This window comes from Myotis nattereri (assembly GCF_964212035.1).
Source record: "Myotis nattereri genome assembly, chromosome: 1".
Lineage (NCBI taxonomy): Eukaryota > Metazoa > Chordata > Mammalia > Chiroptera > Vespertilionidae > Myotis > Myotis nattereri.
In genome coordinates this window covers 116030363-116056702 of record NC_138075.1, presented here as the reverse complement: position 1 = coordinate 116056702, position 26340 = coordinate 116030363, and the positions used below count along the sequence as shown (strand labels likewise).

General features: G+C 42.0%; 2 protein-coding genes across 2 annotated transcripts in view; one reads left to right on the top strand and one right to left on the bottom strand.

Annotated features, from left to right (window-relative positions):
• Positions 1 to 21802, bottom strand: part of POLE2 (DNA polymerase epsilon 2, accessory subunit) — a 35575-nt gene extending 13773 nt beyond the window's left edge. Inside the window, exons 1-10 of the mRNA XM_081095880.1 lie at positions 21716 to 21802; positions 15761 to 15861; positions 12261 to 12336; positions 10454 to 10531; positions 10266 to 10359; positions 5616 to 5690; positions 3721 to 3804; positions 2608 to 2667; positions 2103 to 2148; positions 1420 to 1492 (exon numbers count right to left, since the gene is read on the bottom strand). Of these exons, the coding sequence (XP_080952006.1) occupies positions 1420 to 1492; positions 2103 to 2148; positions 2608 to 2667; positions 3721 to 3804; positions 5616 to 5690; positions 10266 to 10359; positions 10454 to 10531; positions 12261 to 12336; positions 15761 to 15861; positions 21716 to 21783 (755 nt within the window). The 5' untranslated portion in view covers positions 21784 to 21802. The remainder of the gene's footprint in view (positions 1 to 1419; positions 1493 to 2102; positions 2149 to 2607; positions 2668 to 3720; positions 3805 to 5615; positions 5691 to 10265; positions 10360 to 10453; positions 10532 to 12260; positions 12337 to 15760; positions 15862 to 21715) is intronic.
• Positions 21803 to 24844: 3042 nt separating this feature from the next.
• Positions 24845 to 25153, top strand: LOC308525400 (U6 snRNA-associated Sm-like protein LSm3; the record flags this gene model as incomplete). The annotated part of the gene is made up of 1 exon (XM_081100235.1): positions 24845 to 25153. One exon carries the CDS (start codon positions 24845 to 24847, stop codon positions 25151 to 25153), a length of 309 nt encoding a protein of 102 aa, XP_080956361.1.
• Positions 25154 to 26340: the final 1187 nt, after the last annotated feature.

Here is a 26340-nt window from a genome sequence, read left to right as displayed (position 1 = left end):
TCCCCAAATTACTTCAAAGGAAGAGGGGCTGCACTGCAAAGGCTGCCCGCCAGGACTCCCAGCCAGGAGACATGGCCTCTGCACCTGGACTGACACAGGCATGTAGAACTAAAATCTTAATCCTGACACTCCTTTAAATCTTTACCATTACAATACATTCTAAAGTTAGAATACAACTTTAATTCCCCCAGAGGTAGCAAACTCAAATGCTAGCAAGGCTTCAAGGAGGAAACACAGATATCGAAGTAGCCGCCAGCTGAGGCTGACTAGGAATGAGCTAGGGTGCACACATATTACCTGCAGTAGGGTTGTAGCTAGGTGAGAATTCAGGCACCATGTTCTCAGATCTGATGGTTTAAGAGAACTCAGAAATCTAGACTTTTATGAGAAATATCCTATTTTTAAACACTGGAACTAACTCAAAATGTGTTTTAACATCTCAAAGGGGAAAGAAAGGTCTGTAGACAACATTCAACCCACAGCCCACCAGCTATACTTTTATACCATCAGTCAGCTTCTGCTCAAATAGCTCAAATGATAGGAACTCACTCCTCTCAGAGAAAGCCCTTTTGGAATAACTCTAATATTATGGTGCTTTCACTTATATTAAAGAGCTACAGAAGCTGCCTCCTGTAACTTTCACTCAGTAGAATATAAAAACAAGAAATTTATATTATCACTAGAGGCCCGGCGCACAAAATCATGTGTAGGTACGGTCCCTAGGCCCAGCCTGTGATCAGGGCCATCTTCTCAGGCTGCTGGCAGCTGGCCCTGCCCTCTGCAGCCACCCACCCATTTCACACCCAGTGGTGGGAGCCTGAAGGCCCTGGGGGAGGGACCAAGAGGTCAGCTGAGCACCGGCCCCACCCCCACTGCCACCCGGTCGCCCTCTGTGTGTGGCGTGATAGGCAGGGTGGGGGTCTTGGCCTGGCACTGCCCACATCCCCCGCCACCCACTCTGGGTCCCCATTTGTCATTGGCAATCGGAGCCTACCGGCCAGGGAAAGGAACCAAGAGGTGGTCAGTGCACCTCATAGTGACTGATTGAGCAGTCGTTCTGCCGTTATGGTTGCTGGGATTTTATTACATAGGATGGCAATTATATTCTCCTAAGTGTTTTTCCTATCTCTTATCTCAGTTGAAATTCTCATCTACCCTACAGACAGGTAAGACAGTTCAACTGGAAATCTTTTCCAGTTAAAGACAAGTATGGAAATGCTTTTGCAACTGATCTGGAGTCAATCCACTAGTTTTCAGTTACATATACTACCCAGTCTTCTAACTCTAATTTTCCATTGCTCTTTGAGTTCTGACACAAAGCCCGAGGCCTTGTAATAACCGAGAAATGATATACTATCTAACATTCATTACTGTCAGCATTACAAAATTCCTAAGTGTTTAAGTCAAACATGTTTATACCTAGTAGTGCTAGAGGGCTCAGTGGGTGGAAATCCAAAGGCATTGACATGAAACACTTGATCTTCAAACCAACCTGAAAAAACATAAGTCAAAAATCACTTTCATTTGTCCAATTCTCCTTCTTGTTTGAAAGGACAAAACTATAGAACACAAAGCAGTAATACTAGGCTGTCATCTCATCCCTTGTCCACTAACTACAGAAGTTGCCAGTCCCACTGAGCTAGAAAACAACTCAGATCCAGAGACAGTCTCAGTTCTATTAAAACAAACAAAAAACCCTCATGAAATAGAAATAGATTCAGAATTGAAACTTTTCATTTTACTCAGAATGCATGTGTCAAAGAGAGATAAGGTACCCTGATTAGGAAATCTTTTATCTTATGACCCTATGTAAAATCTGTTTTTTTCAGCTTTATTGATATAATTCACATATCATACAATCCACCTTTAAAAGTATATAAAGTAAAAATTTTAGTATATTCCAAGTTGTATAACCATCACCACTGATTTCAGACTGCTTTTATCAACCCAAAAAGAAACCCGTGCCAATTAGCAGACTGAGAGTCATTTTAAGTTGTTAAAAGTACGCTTTTATAATTGCTATTCTCCCAAATTATATCATGTTAATGTATTTTAAACAATGTAGAAATGGTTTTACTGTAGAATGATGAATACTGACTTACCTTCTGCTAAGACAAAGCATGCCTCTGTGTATAAACCATTATGGAACTGGTACACACAGTTGAGGAAAATAATTTTATTTCTGTGCTTGAGGTAGTGATAGTCAACACACATTTTGGGCCTGACAGGACTTCTAAATAATAATTAAAGACTTCACATTTGAAACTATGGCTAGATCACACCTTAAAAAATTTTAGTTTGAAATGTACCTATGTCTGATTCTAGGACGTAGCCCGGTAATATTGACAGTATAAATCATTCTTGGCATGTTATAAACTCCCTCAGTGATTTGTCTGGACTCTCCAGATAAGAAGGAAGTAGTTTTTTTTTTTTGTCTTGATTTAGGATTGTGTTTCTACAGTAAATTCCTATACCACCACCATATGAAAGTTACACCAGGAAACCAAATAGCTAAATTTGGGAATGATATATAATCAATTTCCCTAACTTGAAGATTTAAAAAAATAAAAGAGAAGGATATAGGTTTAAGAAAATAAAAGTGAAGGATATAGCTTTACTAAGATCCAGTTGTACTGTGCCCGTCGGATCTTCCAGAAAAAATTTTCCCTAAAAACAAATTAAAAGACATATGTCCACAATTATATAAAAATGAATACAATAATAAAATAATTAAAAGACTGACAATTTTGACAACAGAATATAGTAGAGAGTATAGTATACTTAAAAAATCAACAATTCCTGCCTTAGCTGGTTTGGCTCAGTGGCTAGAGCGTCGGCCTGCAGACTGAAGGGTCCTGGGTTCGATTCTGGTCAAGGGCACATGCCCGGGTTGCGGGCTCGATCCCCATTAAGGGGGTGTGCAGGAGGCAGCTGATCAATGATTCTCTCTCATCATTGATATTTCTCTCTCTCTCTCCCTTCCCCTTCCTCTCTGAAATCAATAAAAATATATTTTTAAAAAATCAACAATTCCTAGTCTACGCTTTTCCATTTACTAATCTGGTGACATCAGATAAACCACTTAATTGAGACTCAGACTCCTAGATACTCAAAGAATGACCACTGAAGATCAAGAGATGGCAAGAGGACACTTGCTGGCTGCCATTGGACCTCACCTGGTGCCTTCACGTAAGAGTCAACAGTGTCTCCAAGGGACCGGGATATGGTCTGCAGCTTTGTTTGTTCAGAAACTCAGTACTCTCAGTGCAACCAGAGGTCACTGGGAGACTAACTGCAGACTATGCAACCTGGTAGCCTATAGAAGACACTCCTTCCAGAAGTCTCCCAGGAAACCAAATACAGATGAAAGGGCTACTTGGTAACTGAGGAATGAACCATCAATGAAGACTCCTGCCCAGCAGGTGTGGCTCAGTGGTTGAGTGTTGACCCATGAACCAGAAGGTGACGGTTCGATTCCCAGTCATGGCACATGCCCAGGTTGTGGGCTGGATCCCCAGTGTGGGGTGTGCAGGAGGCAGCCGATCAATGATTCTCTCTCATTATTAATGTTTCTATCTCTCTCTCCCTCTCCCTTCCTCTCTAAAAACAATAAAAAGTCTTTAAAAAGACTATGCTCCTGTAGAGATGCTATATGTAACTGACATTTCATTAATCTGAAGGGTGCGCATAAAAGTATGATGCTTATTAAGTTTAACTTACCTCTTTTAGCTGTGTTATCATTCCAAGAACAATTACATCTCCAATTTTGGTTGTATTGCCCAATAGGGTTTCTATTGTTTTAAGCTAAAATAAAACAAAATAAATTCTTAAAGATTGAAAATATATTCTTTTAAGAAACTAATCTTTGCCCTGACTGTGTAACTTAGTTGGTTAGAGTATCATCTTGATATGCCAAGGTTGTGGGTTCAATCCCCAGTTAGGGCACATACAGGAATCAACCAATGAAGGCATTAATAAGTGGAACAACAATTGGAGTTCTTAAAAAAACATGAACCTAAAGCAACACAGGAGTATAATGTACATTTAAAATAGTTTTAAAAAATTGAAATACTTAGAGATAAATCTAAAGAAAAAGATATAAAATAAATAAAAGTATATCAGACCTGTAACCTAAAAACTGGATTAGGTAAAAATTTCTTAGACACAACACCAAAAATATCCAATAAAAAAAAATTTGTTAGTTGGACTTCAACAAAATTAAGGACTTAGGTTCTTCAAAAAGACAGTTAAGAAAATAAAAATAAATTTTAAAAACTGGGAAAAACATTGCAATTCACATAAAATAAATCAATCACTCAATCAATTGATCAAGCAAATAACCAACACAGGGATACAAAGCTGCAAGGATTCCTGAGGACACCATTTTGCAGTCTCTAAAGGGAGACCACCAAACAGGTATTATAAGTGGTAGTTCAAATAGGGAACTTACCACCAAGGATACAAAATTAAATAGCTTGGAAAGACTGAAAAGAAAAATAAATTACTTAGCTAAGCCTTAAATTAATTATTTAGGTGGAGAGGAGAAATATTGCTTCCAGACTGTGGGTATCAAAGTTGCCATAGGAGACCATAAATATATATGTATATTTATACAATATAAATATATTTATTCTCATATATATTTATATTTGAGAAATATACATAATATAAATTTCCAAAAACATACTATATATTTTTCTCTTAATAAAAGTTAAAAGCAGAAACTATCAAATACTATAAATGTCTTGTCCTACGGTGCTGCCATCAAGCATTAATTTGAGCATTCTCTAGTATTATGGTTTTAGTATCTATGCGACTACTCATCATCATGGTTTCTCATCTAATTTGGCAGAGAATTTGAGGAATCTTAAAAGAGGCCGGGCCTCTTCAGAACCTATTTGGAACCTTGCAGAAATGGTAGGGCCCAGACACAAGTAGCTAAGGAATCATCCCACTGCAGGGTTCTGTGTGCTGGAGAGAGAAAGAGAGCCTCCGACAGGCTGACAGTGACTGTGCTGCTGGAACAAAAGCGAGAGTGCTGGTGGGTAATCGCTTTCCAAGGTATAAAAGTGGAAGGAGCACACATGAAGGAAACTCTCCCTTTTACCTCTGCTCCTCGGATCCCAACAGCCCTGTGGCCTGTCTGTGACGTCTCCTTCATTCTGTAGATGTTGTTCTTTAGTGCCATATAAAGTTTTCATTCCAAATGATATAGTATATTTTAGTTGAACAAGTGTGGTGATCACTAGAGGGCTGGGCTGGGCAAGGACCAGTATTTTGGAGTAGGAGTGAAGGCAAAGGGAAATGCTGAGAGCTGGACAGAGCCAGTGTAGTGTACAGCAAATGGACTGGGAGGACCAGGGGTCCGTCTTGGTGCCAGAGACACTCTGGGGGCTACACAATCCCAGGGCCTGCTTCAAAGAAGGAAGTCAATGCTTTTAATAGAGATTTGCAGGACTCAAGGACTTTATCAACAGTGGGCATGCACAGGTCAGTTAGCTAGTCAAACAGTTACTAGTGGTTAATTTTCATTAAAATTTCAGTAAATTATAATAAGCAGTAAATATTAAATTTGTATACTTACACCCCCTAAATAACTAGAATAATGTTCTAACCTGGAATTTGCTTCCGCTTTCATCAGGGTGAGAACCTATCACTGGAGGAGTAAATAATTCATGTCTGTGGGTTCTCTATAAAAAAGAAAGATTCACATGAATTACTGCAGCATACATTTAAAATGAAGACTCATTAAAATAGTGCTCTGACAAAACACTGTCCTTAAGTTAATGTTTGTTATCTATTTTCTTTTTTTTTTTTCCCTTTTTTTAAAAACTTTTTTTCTTACTTTTAGAAATAGGTTTATTTTTCTAATAGAAAACATATTGACATTCTTTTTTTTTTTACTTTCTTTTTTTTTTTATTGCTTAAAGTATTACAAAGGGTATTACATATGTGTCCATTTTATCCCCCCGCCCTAGACAGTCCCCTAGCCTCCCCTATCCCCCAGTGTCTTATGTCCATTGGTTATGCTTATATGCATGCATACAAGTCCTTTAGTTGATCTCTTACCCCACTACCTCCTGCCCCCCAACCCTCCCTGGCCTTCCCGCTGCAGTTTGACAATCTGTTTGAGGCAGCTCTGCCTCTGTATCTATTATTGTTCAAAAGTTTATAATGGTCTCTATTATCCATGAATGAGTGAAATCATGTGGTATTTTTCCTTCATTGACTGGCTTATTTCACTTAGCATAATGCTCTCCAGTTCCATCCATGACGTTGCAAATGGTAAGAGTTCCTTCCTTTTTAGAGCAGCATAGTATTCCATCGTGTAGATGTACCACAGTTTTCTAATCCATTCATCTACTGATGGGCACTTAGGCTGTTTCCAGATCTTAGCTATGGTGAATTGTGCTGCTATGAACATAGGGGTGTTAGCTATTTTCAACAAATTTGAAAACCCACATAACTTAATATAGAAACCTAGAAATAAAATTATTTTTAAAAAATTTAAAGGTCTATTGTATACCTGGCAGCAGCACACTCTGGCCTAGGGATGTGAAGACAACAAACCAAGTTGTCATCCTCAGAGCATGGGCTAGTGAGAGAGAAGTACCGCCAATAGGTCACAGCACAAGAAAGGACCCTTGGCAGAGGGGCCATTTAACAAGATCCTAAATGACAAAAAATAAATAAATAAAAAGATTTTGCTAGTAAGAATCAAAGGGAGGCTGAGACAAGACACTTCAGGCAAAAGAAGGGGTGTGTCACAAGAACGAGTTATGAGAGTAAAGGAGTGTTTAGGAACTGTTGCAAAGTTTAGTACAGTTAGAGCCTGAGATGCGTGAGGCAGAATGTCAGACAAGGCAAGAGATTAGTTGGAGCCTCTGTTTGGAAAACCCTCCTTCCCCCAGTGTCGGTCCATGTAGTTTAGGTAGAGCTGGTGCCCCTTCCCCTTTCTATAGACAGGCCACCAAGGCCTAATGAATCAAAGATCATTTGACCATTGATTGTCTCAGGATTAAGCAAGGACCTCAAGCTGGGCCAAAAAGAGATTATTGCTAAGGTTACTAGTAGCCATCTCTGTCACCTTATAGGTAGAACTTGTTAGAAAGTAAAATCAAATTTAAAAATTGCGGGCAGATGGATAGAGGTAGATGTCTCATGATATTGTATGAGCACCTGGATCCAGTCATGCTTGATACAGGTGGAGCCCTAGACTTCTCCATAATACAAGCCAATAAATTCCTCTTTCTGTTTTAGTCAATTGGCATTTCTGTAGCCTCCAATAAAAGAGTCCTGACAATACAGACTTTGTATGCCAAACCAAAAAGCTTATCTTATAGAAAATGGAAAACAAAGATTTTGAAGTAGAATAATGATGAAATCAGGTTGGCTTTCAGGAAGGCAACTGTGATGAAAATGTGAATGGACTAAAATAAAATGTAAGGCTTTAATTTCATAGATGAGGACAAAAATTCTCAAAGGGTTAGTGACACATCCAAAAGAATATAGTAGGCTTTAAGACACAATTTTTTTAAAAAAGAGAAACGTCGTATTTACTAAGCATCTTCCCTGTGAAAAGCACTGTGCCAGATGGGGTAGAGAACACAAGCAAGGAGCCTGCAGTTTGATGACAGGGATAAGCACCCCAAATGCAAGGTGGGGCCAACTCTAGTAAGTGATGGAAGGGAAACACTGAGTAGCCAATGGTTTAACCCTATCAGACCGCTGTACCAATTTTTTGGTAATTTCCACACAAAGGTGGAATACTGGTGCTAGATGAAAGGTAGATGAAAGGTAGACCTATTTTCTACAATGTCTCCAAGTTCCATCTTATTCTAACCACTTGTTTGCATGTAACTAACATTTTTCTATATCATGTTGGTTTTTTCTCTTTAATGCTCAGGAGCCCAGGTATAGGGGACACTTAGGTTTAGGGCCTCAGGTCTGGTAGGATTAAAACAGAGATTTAAACCACTGCAACAAACTGGAGATCAAGAAGGGCCTCAGGAAAGAAGAGGAATTTGAGAAGAGCCTTCCCAAAGTAGGAGGGTTTCAACCAGAGATAAGAAGGAAGAGTTGTCTAGGGAGTGAACAGTCTAAGCAAAGTCACAGAACAGAGGAAGAAACAAACAATAATTCCAAACTTCAGTTTTGGCTCTAGGACAGTATGATTAGAGGATAAGTAGAGATTAGGTCAAAAACATGTGACAGATCTCAAGTATCCTATCTAATAAAGAGGTAATATGCAAACTGACCATCACTCCAACACACAAGATGGCCAGCAGGGGAGGACTGTTGGGGGCGACCAGGCCGGCAGGGGAGGGCCATTGGAGGGTTACAGATTGCAGAGGGTGCAGGCTGGGCTGAGGGACATACACCCCCCCCCCCCCACGCACGAATTTCCTGCACCGGGCCTCTAGTTAAGTATAATTTGTATTTAATTCAATAGGCAGTAGATTTCCTGGAAAGAATTCTGTTCAAAGTCATGATATGATCAGAGTTCCATCTCAAGATCAACCTGGAACATTATGTGGGTGATGGAAGCAGGAGAGAACAGAAATCTTCAGTGTTCATTCTCTTCAATCTTTTCACTGCTTATGCCTGCTGCCATTTCTCTCCTCCTTAAAACCTTGTGCTTCTGCCTTATAACACCATCCTAGCATGGCCCCCAAATTCTATCCTCTTTCCTTTTCTATTGCCTCTTCCTATCAGGATCTCACACCTAAATAGTCCATCTATTACTACAACAGATGCACCCTTTATCTCTCTCTACCCAGATGCTTTCTTTAGTTCAGACATAACTTTTACCTGATACCCTACTATAACCTTAACTCAAATGTTTAAAACAGAACGTGTCATCATCTTCTTCAAACATTATCTTGTTCCTATTTGTTAACATATTACCATTATTCTACCATCCTACCCTCTCAGATTCAAACCCTTAACCATCTTTGAATCTTCACTCTCTTCCTTCTTCACATCCAACCAGTCACCATGAACTATGCTTTCACTGCCCCAGTGCTGTCCCCTGTCTACTCCACTCGCCATGTCCTTCATCCTGGCTATCTTTTATGCCAGGACTAATACCACAAGCTCTTGTGAGTCTCCTCTCACCCTCTAACTCACCCTCTGCTGGTAAAGGAAGCTGAGATTGAGTCAGCCTCTCTCTCTCTCTCTCTCTCTCTCTCTCTCTCTCTCTCTCTCTCTCTCTGGTATTCCAAGGCTCCTTGTACCAAAAGAACAGAGTCCTAACTCCCGAGTGCCATCCAAGGCACTCCCACAATTTGGCTCCCAAGTACCTTTCCAAAGTTATCCCATAATGCTCCTCTTCATGAGCCTTCCTCCCCACACAAAGTGGACAGAGTCCATTTTTTCCTTTTGCTGTGCCTCTGTTCACACTGTTACCACTACTACCTTTCCCCCAGTGCCACAAGAGTAAAACAATCAATGTCCATGTCAAGTGCCATAGTTTCCTTGAAGCCTTCCCTGGTTTTTCCAGTGAATGCATTTTATTTGTATCTCTTTTATAGCAAGTATAAAATTGTACTTTATATTTTATTTGTGCGAATGTCTTTAACTTCATAGACTACAAGCTGCTTGAAGCTGATATACTAGACTATATCAGGCAAAGGTTGGGCTCCAGAGTTAGACTAACTGGATTAAAACCTTGTCTCTACTTCCTAGATGTCATATTTGGGCAAGTTTCTAAACTTCTCTAGATCTCAGTTTCCTCATTTGTAAAATGGGAATAATAGCATTTATACATTGATATTATGATGATTAAATAAGGTAAATAATGTCTATAAAGTGATAAACAGTGCCTAGCATATCAAAAACATATAATAACCCTAGCTGGTTTGGTTAAGCAGATAGAGCATCGGACTGTGGACTTAAAGGTCCCGGGTTTGATTCTGGTCAAGGGCACATGTCTGGGTTGCAGGCTCGATCCCCAGTAAGGGGGGTGCAGGAGGCAGCGATCAATGATTTTCTCTCATTGATGTTTCTCTCTCTCTCCCCATCTCCTTTCCTCTCTGAAATCAATTAAAAAACAACACATGTAATAAATGTTAGTTACTATTTTTATCATCATCATGATTGCTAAGAGGAAAGTATCTTTTTTATTTCTGTGTCCCTTACAAGGTCTCAAACATAGGGAGACCAATAAATGTAATGAATGACAAACTTTAGACTACAAAATTCCATCTTTTTATTATCCTCAAGTCTTACCTAAGCTGAAACAATGTCTTTCCCCACCAACTTACCTGGTGTAAAATGGTGTAGCGTTCACGAAACAGCTCTGCTTTATCTCTTGCTGTTCCAAATAAATTTGGTTTAGGGTGGTTGGTCATTAATAGACTATATAAAAAAAAAAAAAAGGAATCCCTACTCATGACTTCTGAAAATAATGTATATTTGGAAATTGTTTAAAGTCAATGGATGGAATACTTACGGAAGAAATTTTTTTCTTTCTGAATTGTACACAAAGCGTGGAATATCAAATGCTCCTATGATATTGAAAATATGTTCTCTGAAAAACATCCCACAAAAACATAGACCTGATTTACTAAAACGTAAGTATTTTAGGTGGACATGAAAACTTGCATAATAATCTTACATACATATATACTTTTTACAGGCCATATACACAATATCTTATACTGTCAAAAAATACAGAGTCAAAGGTTAGCTTGTGCGTTTTCCTCTCTAAACACAAGAAAGCACTGCCATTATTCTCAAGCAAAGAAAAAAATTTAATTAACTTCAAATTAAGACTGTCACATGTTGAAAAAGAACATTTATGTATAAAATAGTCACATCTGAAAAAATTTTCCCATATGAACTACTTTTATGAGCTACAATGTTATTAAAGGATATGATTAATTTTCAATAATTTTTTTATTCCAAATTATGCAAAAGTATTCCAGAAAAAGATGTAAAATAGAAAAAGAACTCCCCCACATTCTGGCCACATCTTTGAGACTTACAGTTAGAGAAGGAAAATGAACAAAATAATTTTACTTTCAGGTACTTATGTTAATAACATAAACATGTTTGAAAGAGATTTAAAAAAAAAGTCACAGCACTATTGCATAAATATTCCAACAACAAAAAAAAATCTTCCCTAAAATGATAGCTGTTTATCTCCAAAATTGAAAACAGAAAAAAAATGTTCATGCTACCGTAGTGGCACTAAGTATAGAGCAGCAGAGAATCCTGGACTCGAGGAAAACCTAGAATGCAAGCACAGCTCCACTATGTTCTAGTGGATCAATCTTGACAAGTTATTGAACTCATTATGGCATTTCTCTATCTAGAGAAATCAGAGCCTCTCTCATGCTATACTATGACTTTCTGACAATTGAAGTTACAAAGATTATTTACCATTCAGTCCCCACTGGACGTCTACATTGGCTGACTAGAGCATATAAACAGCTAGACAGAAATACCTGGTAACTTTAATGCCTATTTTATGATTATCATCCTTATACTTCTAAACGATCGTTTAAAATTTTAATTGATGGCTTTAAGAGCACGTCACTGTACTCTAGTACCTTAAATAATGAATTTCCAAGGATAAAGTTAAAATTCCACGATTTCTCTATTGTTTTAGCAGCTCTTTGTTCTGATAGGAAACTAAAACGACTGACCAAACTAACAGTAATGCGTCCTTTCAATGATCTCATTGCCCCGAACAGAAAAAAATTGTTAGAGTTAAATCCCAGATGTTTTTCTCTCAGTTAAACCTTGTGAATTTGCAAAGAAGTATCACTTTCAAAAGGGGGAAAGAAAGAGGGCCACTCAGGGAAATGAAACCCAGGAAAATGACTGCCATGCAAATTCCTAAGCTCTAGTAGCATGAGATGGGGAAAGTCATAAAACTGAGTTTCTACCTCATTTGCCATCCACCATGTGACCCATGTTAAGTCTTTGAACTTCTCTAGGTTCAGTACTTTCCTGACAGCAAAAGTCAGTTATACTTTTGAATATTAAATTCAATTCATTCATAACCTACAGAATATAACATTGGATAAGAGGTAAAAGTGGTCATGATAGAAACAACACGATTACCTCAAATCCTAGGAAAAAACAGTAAAGATGAGTTATTTGATAATGAGGTTTTAATGTAGGCTATCACTTTAAAGGAAACACTAGGAAATAACCATCACAGAATTGTTGACCACTAATTAATTTCCCCAAGAAAATAATTTTTAGAAAGCACCTCCAACATGGGGGAAAAGTTCATTTTTTCCACATACATAGTTTCATCTACCGACTGACTGCATTCCTGGACTGCTGCCTCCACTACAGATCGTTCAATCATGTTGGATGACACTGAAAAAAGAATTTCAAAGTCAAGTTTTAAAAACAGGCTTAAAAATTAGTTCTTCCCACAGATAGCTTTTTTCCTAGAAATAATCTGCAGACACTAATGCAGAGGTTCTCATTACACAGTTTTTAGGAGGAAAAAAAGTATTAGGTCAGAACATTAACAAAAGCCATAATTTAAATACCTTAACTGTGTCTTACTGTTGTAAATATTGTTTAGTAATATTGTAAGCTCCTAGGTTTAATAACTTTATGTTAGTATAACTTTTTATCACAAGTGCTATATTTTAGTAGCCATGATAATAACAATAATAACAATAACAGCTACCACTTATTAAGATGTGTGTTTGGCACTATGCTCAGTACAGTATAAGCATTCTCCTATTAGAGAGATATTCTATGAGATTAATGTCCATATACCCATATCTTACAGATGAGGAAAGTGCAACTTTGAGAGGTTGAACAACCTGCCCAACAGTATAACTAGAACAGCATCACAAACCGAAGCCTGATTCTACAATGGGTGTCCTTAACCACTTTGGTATGTTCTCAGGCAAAATACCATGTGCCATCTTAATTTTACAAATACCAATTTTTAAAATATAACCATTTTCTGTATTTTCAAACTGTAAATAATTTTTTAAAGCAAAATTATATTTAAAATTCTGCCTTTACAGTAAAATCTCAAACATTTCTCATAGCAATATTTTTTCTGATATATCTCCTTGGGCAGTGGAAACAAAAGAAAAAATAAACAAGAAAATAAACAAATAGACTACATAAACTAAAGAGTTTTTGCACAGCAAAGGAAACCATCAACAAAATGAAAAAACAACCCAATGAATGGGAGAACATATTCTCCAATGATACATCTGATAAGGGGTTAATATCCAAAATTTATAAAGAACTTATAAAACTCAACACCAAACACACACACACACACACACACACACACACACACATATTTCAATTACAATGGGCAAAAGACCTTAATAGACATTTCTCAAAAGAGGACATACAGGTGACCAATAGACATGAAAAGATGCTCAAAGTCACTAATCATCAGAGAAATGCAAATTAAAACCACAATGAAATACCACCTCACAACTGTCAGAAATGCTATCTATAATAATAAAAGCGTAATATGCTAATTAGACCAGAAGGACGTCCTTCTGGACAACCTTCTGGATGAAGCCGGGCCTGTGAGGGAAGCCAGGGTCCCGGGTGCCTGCTGGTGGCCAGAGGGAAGCCCAGTCCCAGGTGCCAGAGGGAAGCCAGTGCCGGCAGCTGGGAGAAGGAAGGCCTACTCTTGCACGAATTTTGTGCATCAGGCTTCTAGTAATCAATAAGTCAACAAACAAGTGTTGGCAAGGGTGTGGAGAAATGTGAACCCTTGTGCACTGTTGGTGGGAATGCAGATTGGTACACGCACTGTGGAAAGCAGTATGGAGTTACCTGAAGAAAAAAAAAAAAAAAGGAACTGCCTTATTACCCAGTGATTCTACTTCTGGGAATTGCAGTGTTATTTACAACTAGGGGCCTGGTGCACGAAGATTCGTGCACTGGGGGTGGGTTCCTCAGCCTGACCTGCACTCTCTGCAATCTGGGAGCCCTCAGGGGAGCCCTCTCCAATCCGGGAGTTTCTGTCTGTATTTGGAATCATATGAGCGAATTGTTTGAAACCCCCAACCCAGTTTGGTTTGCTGCTCACAGAATAATAGAGGCATTTTTTTTCTTTGCTTCATTGGTGGAGATTTCCTGGAAGTTTTAGGATATCTTCCCTTTAATTTTTCCTAGACATTCTGATTTTACTTATGTCTCTCACCTTTGCTTTCCCTCCATCCCCAACTGCAACAGTGCTCCAGGCTCACTTTGCTCTAGTGTCTAGATCCATCTGCCACCAGAACTATGATTCCCAGCATTCCTAATGCTCTGCGTGCTCTGGGCTTCCACTTCAGGTCCTGAGGCTGCCACCAGACTACTATTCCCAGAATTCCTGGTGCTCCCTGCGCTCTTGGTTTTCCCTTCCTGCTCTGTCTCCGTCCCACAGCCTCCCACTCTGCCAAGTCCTCCAAGCGCCAGCTCTCCCTCTCTGCTCTCCATCTAGCGGCTTGAGGAGCCAAGTTCCCCACGCCGCTTCACTCTCTGCCGGCTCTCCCACTCTGTTCTCTGCCTGGTGGCTTGGGGGAGCGACCGAGGGAGCCACGTCCCCCCAAGCTTCTGGCTCTCCCGCTCTGCTCTCCACCCAGCGCCTGTGTATGCAAATTAACCCGCCAAAGATGGGTTTGCATACTCACTCCTGATTGGCTGGTGAGTGTAGCGGAGGGACAGTCAATTTATATGTTTCTCTTTTATTATATAGGATAGCCAAGATTTGGAAGCAGCCCAAGAGTCCATAAGTAGATGAATGGATAAAAAAGCTGTGGTACATTTACACAATGGAATACTACTCTGCTATAAAAAGGGGAACAAAGTTACCCTTTGCAAAAGCATGGATGGACCTGGAGAACATTATGCTAAGTGAAATACACCAGTCAGAGAAAGACAAGTACCATATAATTTCATCATATGTGGAATTTAATGAACAAAGTGAACTATCAAGCAAAATGGAGATTGACTTATAGATAGAGAGCAAGAGACAGCTCTGGTGGTGGTAGTGGTCAGGTGCTGTGGGGTTAGAGGGATTGACCAAAAAAGGAAAAAAAAGGGAGAACTCATGGACAGGGACAACAGTGTAGTGATTGGGGGGGGGGGGGGGTTAGGGAAAGAGGGGAGAGGGTTGAAGAGGGCATAGAAGGGATGGAAAAAATAAAATAAGATTTTTTTTAAAATCTACCTTCAGAAGTGAAAATGAGATATACAGTAATTTCTCCTATAGCATAGAACATGTTTCTTCCTTTTTAATTAAGAAACTGACATCTACCCACCATATGAGAGCAAGCTAGATACTCTTCTCTCCTTCAGTGCTCCAGAAACAGAGAACTTTTTTTTTTTTTAGAAGAGCACTTCCCCTTTGTAGGCCTATACTTGTGGCAAAAAGTTAAGTACTTAACAAAAAGATCCCTGAAGAAAGGCTGAAGCAAGAAGGGAGTTAGCCGGGCTCACTTTTTTCCTCCACCCCCAACAGTTAGGGGTACTTAAGACAAAGTTATAGGCCTGCAGCAAGACAAAAGTGACCCTAAAGGATCAGATCAAAATCAGAAGTTAAGTGTAGAAATATGGAGGCAACAGCTCTATGAGGGGGAAGAACTGTAAAAGAATCTCTGGGGAATGTATTGAGGTTCCAAAGGAACTAGAAGTTACCCCTTGGGAAGAAGTGCTATCAGGGGTAGCACTTCATACTGAATCCTCAACTCCTACTCAAATCTCTAAGTCTGTTAAAGATGTAGAAGTATACTAACAATTTAAGAGCTATCAGAATGTTACTTACAGGGTTGCTTTTCAACTGCATCAATGATCTTTTCCAGTGCATCTTCAAGCTCTACTTCACTGATAGACTGAAGAGCTTCTGTGAGGTACTTAATAGCTTCACTGATAAGAGATGGAAAGAAAAGACGAGGCAGGTCATTGGTAATTAAGGCTAAAAGTTTTATGACAAAATAGCAAACGCTCATCAAAATGGCATTGAAATTAAGATCCACTCACTCTCTGCAGGAGTACCCACCTTTCCTGCACTTTCTAAACAAATTATTCCTTCTATCCCCTGTCAACATAACCATTCTTTTTTTTTTTTTTTTTTTTTTTATAGCAAAGGTGGAAATTTATTGAAGAACAAGTACAGACTCCCATGTGGGGAGGGGAAAGAATCTCACAGCACAGACTCCCACGTGAGGAGGGGGAAAGAGTCCCAGCCTAACTGTTCTTAAAGTCCCAAATCACATCCTCCTTTTAAAAAATATATTTCATTGATTTTTTTACAGAGAAGAAGGGAGAGGAAGAGAAATAGAGAGTTAGAAACATCGATGAGAGAGAAACATCAATTCAGCTGCCTCTTGCACGCCCCCTACTGGGGATGTGCCCGCAACCCAGGTACATGCCCTTGACCAGAATCGAACCTGGGACCCTTCAGTCCGCAGGCTGACGCTCTATCCACTGAGCCAAACCAGTTAGGGCACATCCTCCTTTCAAGAAGCCTTCCTAGCCCAGCCAGTGTTGCTCAGCAGTTAAGCGCTGACCCAGGAACCAAGAGGTTGCAGTTTGATTCCTGGTCAGGGCATAAGCCTGGGTCGCAGGCTTGATTCCCAGTAGGGGGTGTGCAGGAGGCAGCCGATTGATGATGTTCCTCTCTCATTGATGTTTCTCTCTCTCTATCCTTCTCCCTTCCTCTCTCTCTAAAAATCCTATCTAATAATAGACAAACATGGTAATTGACCATACCTTCGCTATGCCTCTCATTGGCTAATCAGCACAATATGCAAATTGACCGCCAACAAAGATGGCGGCTAATTTGCATACTGCAGGCAGGGCAGGACAGCATAGCTGCCAGCACGAGAGCCGCCATCCAGGCCCCCGTGTGCAACCCCAGAAGCTGCCTGCCTGCCGCCAGTGATCGGATCCGATCCGGGCTGGCCCCAGAAGCCCCAGAAGCCGCCCAAAAGCCAGGTGATTGGGGGAGATGGAGGTCCCCTGCCCAGGCCTGAAGCCTGGGCCAGAGGCGTCAGGCCTGGGCCGGGGGGGCCAAGCCAGCGATTGGTGTGAACTACAGAGGAAACACCTTTTCTGACTGCTCATTGGCTAAGCTCCCTGGATGCCACTGGTAATATTCTTAGTAACTTGGGTAATAAGAATCCAAAAAAGTGATCTAGGGTTTTTCACCACACTCCTGGCAAAAAAAACAAAGGTCCACTGCTGGAGGGGTAAGAAATGTCATATCCTGCCCTAGCCAGTTTGGCTCAGTGGATAATGCCTTGGCCTGCCGATGGCAGGGTCTGGGGTCAATTCTGACCAAGGGCATGTACCTAGGTTGCAGGCTTCTCCCTGGTCGGGGCCCAGGTCAGGGCTCATGCAGGAGGCAACCAATCAAAGTGTCCCTCTCACTTTGATGTTTCCTGTGTCTTTCCCTTTCTCTTCCACATTCTCTAAAAATCAATGGAAACATATCCTCAGGTGAGGATAAAAAAAATAATAAAGAAATTATTATATGAAAGACACATCTTGAAAATGCCTAAAGAAAGTTGTCATTTTTTCATGGAGAAGGGACTGGAGTCTGCGTTGATGAAAAAACCTTGCTGGCTGCAGTGACTGGCAGTGGCTGCAGCAGCGGGGTGATGGAGCTGGTGCCTTCCCCTGATCAGCCTGGTCACCTCCCACAAAGGGAGGCCACACTGCGGCTTAGGCCCGCTCCCCAAGGGGAGCAGGGAGCAGGCCTAAGCCGTCAGTAGGACATTCCCTGAGGGCTCCCAGTATGTGAGAGGGGGCAGGCTGGGCTGTGGGACCCCCCCCCCCCAGTGCACGAATTTCATGCACCAGGCCCCTAGTCTATACTAATAAAAGGGTAGTATGCTAATTAGACTGGAAGTCTTCTGGACGACCTTCCGGACGTCCTTCCTGACAAAGCCGGCCCCAGGCAAAGCCACCTGCCTGCGGTCCCGGGTGCCAGCGCCTGCGGCTGAGGCCCAGGAGACAGAGAAAAGCCTGTCGCCTGGGAGATGGAGAAAAGCTGTCAGCCCCTTGGTCCCAGGCGTCAGCGCCTGTGGCCCTGGAGACAAAGAAAAGCTGCCCGCCCTGCAGTCCTGGGCACCAGTGCTAGTGGCCCATGAGACAGAGAAAAGCCACCCGCCCCACAGTACCGGGCGCCTGTGGCTGGCCCAGGTGAAGCCGCCCACCCACGGTCCCCTGTGACTGTGGCCTGCCCGGGCGAAGCCGGCCCGGGGCCTGGGTGCCTGTGGCTGGCCAGAGGGAGTGAAGACCAGTCCCGGGTTTCTGCAGCTGGTTGGAGGAGGGAATCCTGGGTCCTGGGTGCAGGGCCGAGGCAGAGGTAGTTAGGGGCAATCAGGCAGGCAGGCAGAGGGGTTAGGGGTTATCAGACAGGCAGGCAGGCAAGCAGTTAGGATCCAGCAGTCCCGGATTGCTAGAGGCATGTCCGGCTGCCAGTTTAGGCCCAATCTCTGGATTGGAAAGGGTGCAGGCCGGGCTGAGGGATTCCCCCCCACACACACACAAATTTTGTGCACCGGGCCTCTAGTCAATAATAATAAAAAATATTTTTTAAAAAATAGAAGTCTTCCTAGCACTACCTGCTGCAATCTCCCCTTCCTTCTGAAATTGTTAAAAAGCTTACTATGCCCAGCAGTATGGCTCAGTGGTTGAGCATCGACCTATGAACCAGGAGGTCAAAGTTCGATTCCTGGTCAGGGCACATGCCTGGGTTGTGGGCTGGATCCCCAGTAGGGGATATGCAGGAGGCAGATGATCAATGATTCTCATCATTGATGTTTCTATCTCTCTCTCCCTTTCCCCTCCTTTCTGAAATCAATAAAAATCTGTATTTTTAAGATGCTCACTTATATTTACCTGAGATTTGATACATTACATTAGCTTTGTACAATTTCTTACCATACTCTCAAGGCATGACTTCGTCTGTTTCGGTGTTCTGAACATAACAGCCTTACTTAAGCAACACTCATATTAAATTACATGAATCTCTCCAACAACAAAAAACTCAATAAAGCTGAAATTAAAAAAAATTCAATGAATCTCTGATTTAAATACCAATAGTGCTCAGAATGAACACTTTGCACTTAAACAATTAGCTAATTACATGCCATTCTGTATTTGTAGCACACAACTTTATACTTTATGTCAATACTATTGTTTTACTGGTCACACTAATTGTTCTATATCTTGGATTGCTTATTGATTGTTTCATATGTGTTTCATATTTATTATAGATGATACTCCTTGAGAATTGAAACTGTATCATCCTTAGGCAGAGTGCTAAGCACACTAAAGGTGGCCCATAAATATTTGATGTTGAGTCCCTAAAATCACACACATTTTGGGACAGCTCTTAGGATAGACCAAAGCCCATAAAACTGTACAGGATCTGGCCCTGCCAAATCTCATTAGGCTCATCCAGTGGCTCTGATTTTTCTGGTCTTCTCGTGCCGCACAGTCTTAGATGGTCATTTCCTCCCACTCATTTCTTCACCTAGTCAAGTCCTGCTCATCCTTTAACACTCACTCAAACCAATTCTTCAATAAAGCCCTTCCTTGACTCTAGAGCCATTTATACACCTGATTACACGCTATTTCAACACATCTTTCTTTGGATACTTTTCACAATTGATGTTAAATAATTGTGAATTATTTAATATTCATGGTAGCCAGACTTCTAAGATGACCCCCTAATAATCCATGCTTCCTGGTATTCACATTCATGTGCAATCCCCTCCCTTTAACTGGAGGCTGAACTTAGTGACTTTCCTCTGACCACAGTATATAGCACAAGTGATAGAATATAGCACAAGTGATATTGTAATTTTAAAAGTAATATTTTGTAAGTGACAAGAATGTCACATGATTAGTTTATAAAAGATTGTGGTTTCCATCTTGAGAGCAGACTCTCTCTTGCTGGGTTTGATGAAGCAAGCTGTGGTGTTGGGGAGGCCCAAATGGCAAGGAACTGAGGGCGTCCTCCCACTGACAGCCAGCAAGGGCAGAGGCCCCCAGTCCAGCCATCCTGCAGGAGCTGAACACTGCCAAGCACTGAATGAGCTTGGAAGCGAATCCTACCCAGCTGACATGGGAGATAGTCCCAACTTGACCACAGCCTTTCGAGCGCCCTGAAGCTGAGGACCCAGTAAAGCCGGCTTAAATTACCGGCCCAGGGGAAAGTGAGAAAGTCTGTGTGTGCTGTTTTAAGCTTCTAAGTTTTGGGATAGTTTGTTATGCAGCATAAATAACTAATATACCATCTGCCCCAAGCACCATAGTGTCTTACTCTCTCCTACTCCCTTGCCCCAGCACAGTGTTTTGCAGCTCATAGATTTCAGTGTATTTCTGACTGAATGAATGATAGCTTACTATTCAAATTCTAAATGAAAAGAAAGAAAAGTTGATCATATTTTTAAAATGCCAGGAATCAACGGAAAACAATTCATTATTTTCTCCCAAAGCATATCCACTCTTGCCCTTGTTCACCACTAAGCCAAAGGCAAAATTAAAAGTCCCATAAAACGTATCCTTACAAAACACACACACACAAAAAAAACCCTCTTTACACACAAGTTGTAATGAAAACCTGGTACAGAAAAGTATATCCCATCTGGAGGTATTAAAATGTGTAAACACTGTATTTTCTTTCCCCTTCCTTCCTTCCTTGCTTTTTAAAGCAGATTTGATAAGAAAATCTTGGAAAGCTTCGTTCTGTAGGTCCTAGAAAACACTGATATGGCCAGGAAACCTATCAGAGAAGTTCTAAAGGAAATAGGAAGGAAGGAAGGAAGGAAGGAAGGAAGGAAGGAAGGAAGGAAGGAAGGAAGGAAAGAGAAAGGAGAGAAAAGAGAAGAGGAGAGAAAAAGAAAAAGAAAGACCCAGGAGACCCAGGCACAGCTTGCAGCCTACCCACTGTGTAACGCTCAGGAACTGTCTATGGTCCGGAATCGGGAATGCTGGCCCGGCCTAGTTTCTGCAACAATATCAGTTGACAGCTGCTGAGGGCACAGGAGCGTCCCGGTCTCTCATTGCTGTCTCAGGGACGCCCGCCAGCGCCGCCAGGATTCCCACTCCGCAGAGGCGGAGACTTGGGGTGGGGTAGGGGTGCGGAGGTGGGGAGGTGAAGGTGGGATGGGGTGGGGGTGGGGGGTAGGTTGAGGGGGTGCTGGTGGTGGCAGTCACGGTGCTAACAAGCCGCTGCTGCGACTCCGATCGCCCCTGCTCGGCACCGGCAGGAGGGAACCCTCGAACCCGCGAGAAACTCTTCGACTCTGCCAACCTCAGAGAGACCTACGAAGGCATCGCAACCTGACCGCCCCAAAGCACTGGTTTCTTAGGACTTTCTTGTAGTTGTTAATCCTCACCCAGGGCTACTGTTCTCCATTGATTTTTATGGAGAGTGAAGGGAGGGGGTGGGGAGAGAGAGGAGTCCATCAGGTGAGACAGACGCATCGATTGGCTGCCTCCCCACGCCCCCGGCCGCCCAGGGACTGAGCCTGCCGCCGCGGTGCGCGCCCGAGACCGGAATCGAACCGGGACGAACCCTTCAGGCCGCGGGCCGGCGCTCTAACCACTGAGACGGTGGCTGGGGCCGCTTCTTAGAACTTTTGAAGGGTCTCTGTCATTTAAGGTGGAGCCCCCTCCTGCTGCCCGGAGAGTCCAGAGGCCGCGCGCCGCAGTGTGACCCTGGCTCCCGCCTCCCGGCCTGCCCACTGCACGGCCCACTCACCCCCTGAGCAGCAAGCCGCGCAGCTTGAAGGCAGAGAGGGCCCGGCTCCGCAACCGCTCCGGCGCCATGTTCGCGTTTTGGCGCCACGGCCGCGGCCCCGCCCCTTCCCGGTGCACCCCGCCCCTCGTGGCCCCGCCCCCCGGTGCGCCCCGCCCCGCCCCTTCCCGGTGCACCCCGCTCCTCGTGGCCGCGCCCTGCCCCGTGGCCCCGCCCCTTCCCGGGTGCGCCCCGCCTCCGCCGCGGGGCCCGAGTCCCGGGTGGACTCCCTGCACCTCGTTTCCGTGCGCGGAGAGCGCGGCGGCGCCCGGTGCCTGGCGCTGCAGCCCCGAGCGGTGCCGGCCGAAGGAGGCGAGGACTCGAGCTCCTGCGTCGCCCCCGGCGGAAGGAGAGTGCCTTCCGTGTCTGCCTGGGCGTGTGCTGGCCCCGCTGATCCCGGTCCGTCCTGGAGCCGCTCCCAGCGCTGCCCCGGCCTGCCAGCACTCCGTCGGGCTCGCCCCGACCCGGGGTCCGGTGTGACTCGTGCTCCCTGCTTTACACAGGCCCTGGAAGTACGCCAGGGCGCCACTTGGTTTTCCCCGACATTCACTCGAAATAGCTAAAAACCACCATCATGCATTCCCACCCACCCACTTTTTATTTAAAAGTTGAGGCTTTCCTATGCGCCATAAACTGACACAGGTGCGATAAATGTATTGATTGCTGTATGCTCATAAACTCTAATGAGTTGTATGCCACTTTTTCAGCATCATTTTATAGCAGAGAACACAAACACAAAGTTGGTAGATGGCTAACTCAAAATGAAAGGTTCAGAGAGTGGAGTCAGGATTTGAACTCAATCTGATTCCAGCAAGTGGACTATTAATCTGCCACATTTCAGAAGGCTTGCTCCAGTGTGTTCAATAAAACCATGGAATGCACACAGCCTTATAACATATAAGGACAATTTTGAAGTACTGATGTACGGTAACCTCTGGGGTATATGGTTAACTTAAAAACACACACACACACAAGCAAAGTACAGTATGGTAAAGGAGGGGAAATGTGTGTGTGTACACATATACTTGTTTTTGCATTTTAAAAAACCTCTGACACTAAAACTAGACCCTAAAAATATGATTAACCATAAAGGGCAGAAAGGGATAAAGATCACAGTGAGATCTTTCTTTGTAGTGACAGTTTTAACTATCAACCATGATGTTTTACATATTCAAAAAAAGTAAAAGAAAAAAGTAAACTTAACATTAAAAGCATAACCAAACCAATATACCTAACTGTATATTAAATTGGTAACATAACATCACAGAGAACAGTGATTTTTGGACAGTTTTCTGTATATTTTCAGTGAAATATAAAGACAAAAAACTGCAAATAAAATTTGAATTTTTATGTCTGAAATAAAAAAAACAGTCAATTTTCATTGTTTGAGAATGAAACAATTGTTTCATTTATTTCTTCTACATAGTTAGTGGTCACCAACATTGATTTAACGAATGCTCATCATTCCTAGGTTCCTATGAGCCTTTCCTCACATTTTCATTAACTGATCAATACATAAGCTTGTTTTCCATGTATTTCTGTATAAAAACACCTACTATATATTTTTGAACCATGAACATTGACTAAGGCCCCAGCACGATAATTTGTACTTGTACCTGAGGAAGCTTATCGAACGTATTTTCTCCCTAAGGCACATCACAGTCTTCCTGTGCCTTGGAGTACTAGCCAGCATGTCAGCACTATGCTTGGAAGCCATTTCAACAACAACATCACCAAGAGAAATCACAAAATGTGTACTATGTGGCACTAAATGTATCTCAAAAAGTCACTTTTAAAAAATAGTATGAGAAATGAAAAGGTAAAATGTCACCTTGTTCAAATTCACCTGGGAACATGTGTGATGGGCAACCAATTTTCAATGCTTTGCAAATGTTCACAAATGATTATGAAAGATCCCAATACTGATTTGGGTGTTACAAGTAAATTTTAGTAAATAGATTAATTCACAAATATAGAATGCACAAATAATGAAGATTGACTATATCTGCTTAACTACCAGAAGGGTAAACAGGAAAAAAATGGGCCGTGGCCTGGTAGCTCAGTTGGTTAGAGTGTCCTCATACACCAAGGTTTTGGATTCAATCCTGGGTCAGGTCACATACTACAAGAAACAACCAATGAATGCATAAATGGGTGCAACAAATCCATGTTTCTCTCTCTCTCTCTCTCTCTCTCTCTCTCTCTCTCTCTCTCTCACACACACACACACACACACACACACACACACACACACTTCCTCTCTCTCTAGAAATCAATCAAATAAAATTTTAAAAAACGAAGGACAAATGGTTATTTGGGGCAGGAAAGTGGAAAGAATCTATACTAATAAAAGGGTAATATACTAATTAGATCAAATAGACCGGGTGTCCTTCCAGACAAAGCCATGGTGGCAGGGACTGAGACAGAGATGGTTAAGGGCGATCAGGCCCGCAGGGGAAAGCAGTTAGGGGCATCAGGCAGGCAGGCAGGCAGGTGAGCCATTGGAGCCAGCAGTCCCGAACTGCGAGAGGAATGTCCTACTGCCGGTTTAGGCCTGATCCCTGGCATCGGGCCTAAACCGGCAGTCGGTCATCCCCCGAGGGGTCCTAGACTGGAGAGGGTGCAGGCCAGGCTGAGGGACCCCCCAGCCCCATACATGAATTTCGTGCACTGGGCCTCTAATAAGACTATAAAATGCTAAAACTATTAGACAAAAGAGAAAAGGATATTTGCACAGTCCCAAAGTACCACCCTATAGACTACTAGCTAATAATACACAGACAAAACTTTTAAAATGAATCTTCAGAGGTTACCACCTTAACCAAGCATCAAACTTGCCTCACAAATAATGGACTAATTTTACATTGTTACTGTTATGATGCAATATACAGCATCACTTCTTATTCTTGCCAAAATGTTAACCTCAATTTAATCAAATCTTGATCTTCAGTTTAAGGAAATAGTATTTAACTATCTCTCAAACTAACCATTTCTATCTCCATGGCTGGGGCCCTTACTAGGACACCATCAGGATAAATCTTGCCATCAGGATAAACTTTCTAAAAGATAATTCTTATAGGCAGGGTTTGAAACATGACAGACGACGTGGACCAGCAACAAACTACCAACACTGTAGAAGAGCCCCTGGATCTAATCAGGCTCAGCCCGGATGAGCGAATTTATGTGAAAATGAGAAATGACAGAGAGCTTCGAGGTAGATTACATGCTTATGATCAACATTTAAATATGATATTGGGAGATGTGGAAGAAACTGTGACTACTATAGAAATTGATGCAGAAACATATGAAGAGATATATACATCAACAAAACGGAATATTCCAATGCTTTTTGTCCGGGGAGATGGTGTTGTCCTAGTTGCCCCTCCATTGAGAGTTGGTTGAAACAAAGAATATATCTTGTGTGGAAATTAGGAGACTTTATATGATTGCGTCTTTAAAGGTAGAAGATATTCACAAGAGAAACCTGTGTAAATTGTGATATTAAGAAATGACCAAGGATTCTTCTGCTCCTGAAATGAGTTTATTTGCACATAACTCACAAATTCTAAAGCTAAGTGGCATTTTTATTTTCCTCCAACCCTTCCAATAAATGTGATCACAAAAACGCAGCCCTCTTTCTTTAGGAGTTGATTTGCTCCATTGTTTTTTCCAGATAATTTCTGATTTTTTAAATTTAAATTAAATTTGATGTTTTCTTTAAAAAAAAAAAAGATAATTCTTATAGCGCCGCTTCCTTACTTTTAAAACACTCCAAATCTCCTCTATTTGGATAAAGTGAACAGGTCATTTCTTTCTCTCCTGTTCCAGCTGCCAGGAGCACTTCTCTCCCTCTTCTCCTCCATTTGCCTAAACAGCTTCCACTCAGCCTTTACTTCTTAGTTTAGATTTTACTTTCTCTTGGGAACATTCCCTGCCTCCCAAATCTGAGTTAGGGACCCTCTGAGTTTCATGTCTGGAGTGATGCATTAGAGAACTAGCATGCTTCTTGGGGGAGAAGATCCTTAAATCTGTAAATGGAATTATTCCAGTAACCACAGGAGTTTAAATCCAGAGGATTATGAGATTATAAACCTTCTAAGAATTCACAAAAACCTTGGTGAGGGCTTTGGAATTCCACTGCAGGTAGGAAAGGGATTCCTGGGACAAAAGTTACATATATTAATAACAATGACTTCTACCACTGCTACTACCATTTACTGAGCACCTAGCTGAGTGCTTACACCAGAGCAGGGCTATGTGGTATCTAACTTGCTGCCTTAAATACTGACCGCCCAACTATCCAAAGTAAATGTTCTAATAACCAAGTTACATTATTCACTCCCTGCTTACATTTAAAGTTCAGACTTAGCATTACAAACAAGGCTTCGTGATTGCCTATTCCAACTTTATCCTTGGCTGCATCCCACATTCATTCTATAGCCATACTGAACTATTTATAGTTAGTCAGAAAAATTCAAGTGTCTCCCTTTGTGAACCTCCTTCCCCAATAGATCACATCTTTCCTTCCTGTTTTCTCCTGTATTTTGTCCACATTTCTACTATACTTCTCAACCCATATGGCATTAATT